This window comes from Bactrocera oleae, chromosome 2 (assembly GCF_042242935.1).
Source record: "Bactrocera oleae isolate idBacOlea1 chromosome 2, idBacOlea1, whole genome shotgun sequence".
In the NCBI taxonomy this organism is placed as follows: Eukaryota; Metazoa; Arthropoda; class Insecta; order Diptera; family Tephritidae; genus Bactrocera; species Bactrocera oleae.
The window spans coordinates 22,534,845-22,543,386 of NC_091536.1; the positions used below are offsets into that span (position 1 = coordinate 22,534,845).

Sequence of the window (8,542 nt, forward strand, 5' to 3'; positions counted from 1 at the left end):
TTCATATTCATCACTAAACCATTAATATAATTTCATACTTTTTAAGAAAACCTATTCACTTAATTTCATTAAAATTTCACACATTTTGACCAACCTAAATGGTTTCAAGTCAGCTGGAAAGTCGAAAATCACTACACAAGTATATGGGGGGCAGTGAAAGAGCTGGGCTTTTTGCATTTACCTTTGACATTGCACAGTTATATGCAACAACATATGGTATTTTCAAGCAATTTTATAAATAAATAACTCACACACTGAATGATATGCGATATAAGGTTTGTAAGAAAAATTAAAATAATTATATAAAGTATAAACAAATCTTACATATTTCACATTCAACTATAGGCACTGAGATCTACATACTCGGTATCAGGGGGTTTGAATAGTTATGGTCCGATTTTGACAAGACGTCACACTTCGACTTGAGTTGGCATACCTTAAGGTCACTATTTGTGCAAAGTTTCATACCGATATGTTCATTGGTGCTTTATTGATATATTCGACAGTGAAATAATCAGATGGAATAGGAATTTGTGTTATACGGAAAGTAAGCGTTGTTATAGTCCGATTTTCGCACTGTAACACTGGCATATCAGGATAATATTACTTACTTAATTTGGTTGAGACTTAAAGGTGGACGGTGCCACACCCATTGTCTCATTTTTATAAGGCGCCTAAAACACTTAATTGTGATATCTTATGTATAAAATTTAACGTCTCTGACATGTTTAGTTAATGAGTTATTGTACTTTTAGTAATTTTCATTGAAACCGTTATATTGAGAGTGGGTGGGGTTATCATTCGATTGCAACTATTTTCACAATGTCGTAAGAGGTGTTGAAGAGATTTGTTCTGTGCCAATTTTGGTGATATAGCTTGAATGGTTTGGGAGATATATACATTAAACTTATTAGTAGGCGGGGACACGATCGCTTTTGGATGTTTTTCAAACCACGGGTTCCACTTTTTAATTCGTAGTACCAAATTACACTTTTATATTTAAATTTGCCGCTTAGTTATGGCAATATATAGGCGTTTTGTGAGTGTGGCAATTGTCCGATATTGACGGACCGACAGTCAAGCGGATTTCAACTCGTCCCGTTAAACCGTTAGGTGAACACGTCTTTTATACTCTGTAGCTACATGTTGCAAGAGTATAAAAATCAATGATGATAATTATAGTCAACGAAAATAGCGATTCTTTAAACATCTTTTATACAATAATATTAAAACAATTCAATGGTTAACAATGTCCTATATTGTAGATTAACTTTTTGCTAGTATTATGTGGCATAAATACCAAAATAAATACATTTCAGTTTTTCACGAAACTTTCTAAGTTGATTAAAAATGATATGGATTACAACAGTTTCATTTTCTTAAGGCTTTGCAGTGTGTTTTGCTTATGATGCTGCTTGCCGAAGCCTTGAATCTATCAGTTCATCGCATAAGGACATATACCTACATACGTACGTTTATACTACTCATCTGTTAAGGTTAAGCACAAGCTGATCATAACCTTGCTTTGTATTTTCAGCTTTTCGATACTGCAATGCAAACGAGATAACACTAACGCAAAACAGAAACATTACCTAAAAACTAAAACTTGCAAAAAAGCAATAAGCTATGAAAGCAAACTTCAAACGCATTGCATGACAACAATGCAGCTTACCTTTGGCAAATAGAGTAATGATCAAATTAGTTGCAGCATTAACAAAAATTAGTTGAACCTTACTTATTAATAATTTTTATTCTTGTTATTTTTCTACAAAGTGTAAAGTAAAGAAATACTCGCTTTGAAAGTAGCCATATCATTTTTTAAAATCTTTTATACTAAGTCATTGTATTATTTACATAGAAATTCCACCCTTACCACAATATCGTACATATAGTAGCCAACACTTTTATAGTACAGAGGCCAGTGCACTTTTGTGCTATAGACAATGTAACTATGTACATATGTATGTATTTACAATCTAAGCGATATCACCGTGACAACATAAAGCGATGCCAAACATTGCTATGTTGCACTTCAACATAGTGAATACAGAAATGTAATTTTGAAGACATATGTATGTACCATATGTATGGTGGTAATACATATAATCACAAAATCATAACGACAAATTTTGTCTCAATAGGCTTACTGCTTATGCAATAATCTAACTGTGCGCATATAACTATTATTGCTACAAGTATTTATTGGTTTTGTAAAACAATTAAAACCGACCTTAACGATAAGGGAGCATGCGCTGTTTGCCATATTCACTCTTTTTAGTTGAGCTTAAATTTGTTGAAGCGTTAAGTCTGTCTCACTCAAATACTACAAATTAACTGGTGAACGCAGGGCAATGTAACAATGAAAACAAGCCGTACAACAGTTAAAATTCCACTCCCGGTTAAAAGGTACCAAAAAGCGGAACCGTTTGCTTGTCGCGAAAATAGTGAAGGTAATTGCTGGTGTTTACATTGACCGGTCAAATTATATACATATAAATGTTAATATTCTTCACAAATGCAAATATAGATCTAGTAAATTTACTGATTTGCATTAATCTAAATATTTGTAGTGAGCCACCAACACCAACATTCAGTAAACTTATTAAGACAAGTATTACCTATTGATTTTTAAATAGAAGCATAGATGTGTGGCCTAAAATAAATCAAATACATACATATGTAAATACATATATGCATAAAAGAAAAATGATTTGAATGAAAAATAGTGGGTTTGTACGTAAACCATTTTAGTTTCGCATACACACACATTTTGGTTACACTTATAATATGTACGTGCATCTGCAAGGCTTAATAAGGCATACAAATTATTTACAATGTTAATTAAAAGTAACAAAAATTTATTCTCAAAATTGATCAAATAACTACAAATGTGCTGTGATATTTGTATGAACAAGTAGTATATAAACATTTTTAAACGAGATTTGTAAAAAATATAAAGAGATTTTCACATTTCCTCGGCGGGTGCATTATTTCATATTTGGTTTTTTACTACTAATATATGTGCATACGCGCAAACTTGTTACTAAATGTGCATTTACAACAACAAAGTATTGCTCTCTTAATATGTTCGCTAAGCAATGATATAGCAGGTGTAAGCCGAAATATTACAAATATGAATAAAAAACAAAAGTTCTGCCATACAGTTATGTAAATTTGCAGCTCAGAAGCGTGTATAATATATACATACATAAGTATATGTACCTGTAAATATACGTATTTTTAAAACTTGCAGTTAAGTGATCAGAAATCTACCCTTAGAAGGTAATATCAATTCTGTGCATGATTGAACAGGTCTAAGTGCGCACACTTAACGTATGTATATACATACATAAATATCTCTTTACAAATTTACGGAAATGAGCATTTACATTACTTTTGGTTATAACAACTAATTATTTCGGGTGGTTAAATAATGTTAAAAGGACTAATTTGAACTATAAACGGTAAATGTTGGTTCTGATGGTTGGTTATTCAATACCATATGCAAATTGATGAGTGCAAAAAAAAGTACTGTAGGTCATAAACGACTTTGTCAAAATGTTTATGAATTTTTTTAATTTTTACGTTGCTAATATCATGCATACATATGTATATAAAAGTAAATTATGGTTTCTTACTATTATATTGGGCGGAATTCAGAAAAATTGTAGTTTTGCTGCAATCAGCAATTAGTTGAAAAAACTTCTGGAAATCCAAAATATATAAGAGATTCTGCAATAAGAAAAAATTACAAGAAGCCTTATCCCACAATAATACATAAGACAAAATTACAAAAAAAGTCTCACTTTCACTGTATACGAATGTATGTATGTTCACACGTATACACCTAATTCTATTTTTACACGGTGGTTTGGTTGCAGTAAAAACTGTATAAAAAAAGACATTGATCATGTGCAAAAATAGGTGATAGGTGTCTTATCCTTAAAACATATTAAAATTAGTGACAAACAAGGATTATGTAAAATAGCTATGTCGTTAACAGAAAGAATTGGTTATTAAATTTTTAAGCTAAGGAAAAATGAAAAAAAATAAAAATGATAAACATATATACAGGGACATAAATTTAATTGCTGTTACCATCAGTTACTGGCATTGCTTATAAACTTTTTGTGGATACAAAACGAAATACCCCAAAACTGGTGCTATTTACAATTGCTCTGAACCACAAAAAGGGAATATTACATGTTGTTAAAATGCTAAAGGCAGATACAGAATTATGCTAGGCAGATACAGTATTATATGAAAAAACAAACTTATATAAGAACATCGATAATGTATAATTTTTACACATGCACCTTAAATAATGTCATTCAAAACTAATTTTCATTTACTTTAAAAACTAGCACAAATATACCAACTATGTACCCCGTAGGAAATATAAGACTGCTTTTAAATACTAGCTGAGCAAACATATTTTCAAAAATCAGTCTAACTATGTATACTTGTTTTACATTTATGTAAGTATGCATGACAAAGAAGAGTAGGTCTTTGAGCAGAGTTTTCAATTGTACAATACTTCGCGGAAATTAGGTCGATATGTTGCGATGTACATTTCCTGTAGGTACTGGTCTTCAATTGCTGCAAGTCTAATGCGATTATAGTGAAAAGTAAATTTGCAAAATAGAATAGGAAATAAATAACCTACAGAACGCCTTATATATATATGCACATATGTATGTATGTATGTTTCTAAAAATGTATGTATGAATTCATAAAGAGTATTCAGTCAGATTTACCATAAGAAAAACAATATGGCGAAAGAAAAGATGGTAGTAAAAATGTAAAACAGTCAGAAGTATTTGTATAATTTAGTTAGTAGTGGCCTACATAAAATTTTACACATTACTGTTAGTAAAATTAATTTGTTCAGTATTTTCTTACTACTATCTTATATTACTAGTAGACGGCATTTGAATAAAGAAGTGAAATAAATGAACTGAAATTGGCGAAATAAAAAGATATGCTTTGCAGAATAAGCGGTAAGTGTCATCAAATGCTTATCGCTAATTAACGTCTGTTGTAATTTATACATTTTATTTTCAGTTTTAATGTTAACCCTACCTTTGGCCAATATATACATTTTTTATTCAGTATGTGTTTCCGCGCAAGGTGCTACTGATTTGCTCAAAATTACAAAACCAACGCCGAGAGTTATTTCAAAAGATTCATCAGTAAGAACAATAGCACCAAGTAATTTACAAACGACTGTTTCATCTACTACAGAGGCAAGCGCAGTGGCAACTGTAATACCTGAGATTTGCATACATGGTGTAAAAATTGACTTAACCGACAAGCTTGAAACCCAGAATATACAATACGAACGAGATTTCGTGCAAGTCCTTGAAGGTGATGCTATGCTCAGCATATTGACGACAGATGTTGCTTCAACCCTTTTTGTAATCGACCGAATAAACAGAGCAAACCTCTTGGATGCAGACTTTGAAATTGGAAAGTAAAATGAATAATTGCCTTTATCTACAATATATAGCTAGATAAATATATGTATAAAATGTTTACGTTATTCATTTAACTTTACAGGAGTTCGCGCTATATTGATTGAAGATGAATCTGTTGCTGAAAACTTACTTATGCAAGAGGTACAATATCTACAGCAGTGCATCGCTCATGCCATTGGTATCTTTGTCGATTATGATTTATACAAAAATTCCGAGCAATTTATTAAAGATCTAGAGTACAACATTTGGCCAATACTTCCATCCCGTATGTATATACTGCCAAAAGTAGCGCATCTGTTACATCAAATGCCTTGGGCGGGAAGTATAGCATCTGTGGAAATTGTCACTGAAAATTTAGACACATATAATGAGTTTATTGAGGCTGTGCGTCATGAACATATGTGTCTTATGCATTTTAAGAGCGACAGTAACATTTACATTCTCTTTGGAAACAAGTTGACGAGGCATTTTGAAGATAATAGCACTATTTTTGCAATAACCACTGATCACACAGATCGTACTTTTCTAACAGGTATGTGTAGTAAAAACAAAAAACACACCTAAACATTTATGAATACATGTATTACAATTCAATTTAAGATCTCCCGCATAAGTCGTATATACTTATGGAAAGCCGTGTAGATCCTGATAAAATTGAGGAAAATTCCACAACGCCTGCAATGGAGGAGACTTTGAGGGGTAATTTGATTCAACCGTCGAGGGTTTTAGCTTTTGCCCGGCCCATGCTGGAAATCGTTCGTTGGCTAAAGGGTTCATTAATGCGTAACTGCAAGCGAGAGCAAAACATTTTTGTACTTGAGTCATGCTTAAACTTTCTAAATTTTATTGGTGATTGGCAAACACCGGAATATCGTCAATATTACGAACCGGGTAAAATTTTGGAGTTATTACACATGCAACGATTTACTTCGTTTATGAACTTTAAAATGTTTCAAAAACACAACAAAAACCCTAATGATAGAACAACGTCTAGTCAAGATAACACCGAACTTCAAGAGATCGCATCACAAAACTTTATTACTAACATAACTACGTTCTATCATTACAATCAAGCTAATAGCAGTAGCATAGAGTTAAAACCTAAATTTGGTCAGATTTTCAACTGTCAGTACAGCGCGGGAGAGAATCGGCGATATCCATTTCTATTTGATGGAGAGTCGGTGATGTTTTGGAGAATTAAACCGGATGCATGGGTAGCCACGGGAATGACTGCCGCTATTCTTGGCCTAATAATTACCTTGGCCATATTAGTATTTATTGTTGTGCGCATATCTTTGGGTGACGTATTCGAAGGCAATCCCGTCACATCGATCTTATTGCTGCTCTCTATGATTTTGTTATTCACTTCTTTTGTACCTTTCGCTTTGGAGTATATCGGTGAACATAAAAATTCCCATGTGACTTTCGAAGATGCCGCCACACTAAACACGCTTTGCGCTGTACGCGTTTTTATTATGACATTCGCCTATTGCTTGACTTTTTCACTATTACTTTGTCGGGCTGTTATGCTCGCATCGATAGGTTCCGAGGGGGGTTTTTTGTCACATGTTAATGGCTATATTCAGGCTGTTATCTGTTTGTTTAGTGTACTCGTACAGTTGGGTATGTCAGTTCAATTATTAGTCCTTATGCATGTCGCAACGGAGAGTATATCATGTGAAAATATGTACTATGGCCATTGGTTATGGGTTTTGATTGGATACGATTTCATGTTACTTATGGGCATTGTAGGCTTGGTTCCATTTATATATCGCTCGCAACGAAATTATCGCGAAGGTATTCTCATTGTTATTGGCGCTGTGCTAACTTTCGCAATTTGGATCGTTTGGATTGGAATGTCACTCTTAGGCGATGAGATGCGAGATGCAGCAATATCTTTAGGCCTACAAGCCACAGGTTGGGCTATTTTGATAGGTGTGCTTATACCGCGGACATTTCTTATAGTACGTGGCATTGAACGTTCGGATATTGCCCAAGCATTGCCTTCGCTTACTTCACTAGCTTTTGCGCAAAATAATCAGTACTCTTCAGAACAGGTAATTGATTATTTCGTTGTATTAGTGACTAAACAATTACATAATGTACTTATTTCATAGAGCGTTTACGAGTGTGTCAATCCAGCTATGCGAAGTTGTTCACAAGTTGATATAGCTCAGTCGCCAAGTGAAATTCCAACACTTCCATTACGCGGCGGTGGACCACGCAGACAACAATTTTTCGCAAACTTACGTCAGGCCAATGCCAATATCAATCCACAACGGCAACCACCTCGACCACAGAGGGGCAGCCCTACACGTTCAGAGTGCTCTTCCTTGCCCGGTTCACCAGAGAGCAGTAAAATAACTCGGTTTTAGACAGATAAAAGCTCCATGCAATCATATTAACTTACCAAATATACTGTTTGAATCCATTTATTTGTATCTAGTCATTCATTGTCTTTTAAAGACTGTCCTTTTTATTATACATATATTAAGTTGAAATTTTCGAAATGTACTATATACAATATTAACATGAAATAAATTATACTTGCGTTCGTATTTTTGTATTCTTGCAGCAGGTTGCTACAAAGTGTAATAGTTTTGTTCACCTAACGGTTGTTTGTAATACCTAAAGTTTTCTGAGTTAGAGATTAACTTATATACATGTATATACTTGTATAAGTGATCAAGAGGACGAGAGAAGTCGAATACCGACTGACAGTCTGTCCGTCCGTCCGTGTAAGCGATACTTTGAGTACTTGATGAAACTTGGTACACATGTTTGTTGGCCCCGGAGGAAGTCAGTACTATCATATCTACATATCAACCTCAAGATAAGCTTAAGTTGCGAGTGTTGTCAGTAATTAAACTATGGTATAATGGTTATATTATATAATGCCATTATATGGTTAATCAACATTTTTCAAAACGAATAAATCAAAATAACTAGAAAACGCCCAATGTCATGTTGGCCTTAAGACTTGGTAGAAAGTTGTTAGACTTTTTATTAAGAAATGCAAGTACAGGGCCGGCCCGAGACAATTTACCGCCCCAGGCAAATATCAA

At 33.6% G+C, this 8,542-nt stretch overlaps 1 protein-coding gene across 3 annotated transcripts; it reads left to right on the forward strand.

Moving 5' to 3' along the window:
- The first annotated feature begins 2,343 nt into the window (after positions 1-2,343).
- Positions 2,344-8,035, forward strand: boss (bride of sevenless). 3 transcript variants are annotated; one of them, XM_070111908.1, is made up of 6 exons: positions 2,344-2,450; positions 4,922-5,000; positions 5,065-5,472; positions 5,563-6,009; positions 6,078-7,534; positions 7,595-8,035. In XM_070111908.1, the coding sequence occupies exons 2-6, from the start codon at positions 4,982-4,984 to the stop codon at positions 7,850-7,852; spliced, it is 2,589 nt and encodes an 862-aa protein (XP_069968009.1). In that variant the 5' UTR covers positions 2,344-2,450; positions 4,922-4,981; the 3' UTR covers positions 7,853-8,035. The 3 variants fall into 3 exon arrangements, with proteins under 3 accessions (XP_069968009.1, XP_069968008.1, XP_069968004.1); XM_070111907.1 differs by lacking the exons at positions 2,344-2,450; positions 4,922-5,000 and having other exon boundaries at positions 5,310-5,473; positions 5,560-5,655; positions 5,707-6,009; XM_070111903.1 differs by lacking the exons at positions 2,344-2,450; positions 4,922-5,000 and having other exon boundaries at positions 5,310-5,473; positions 5,560-6,009.
- Positions 8,036-8,542: the final 507 nt, after the last annotated feature.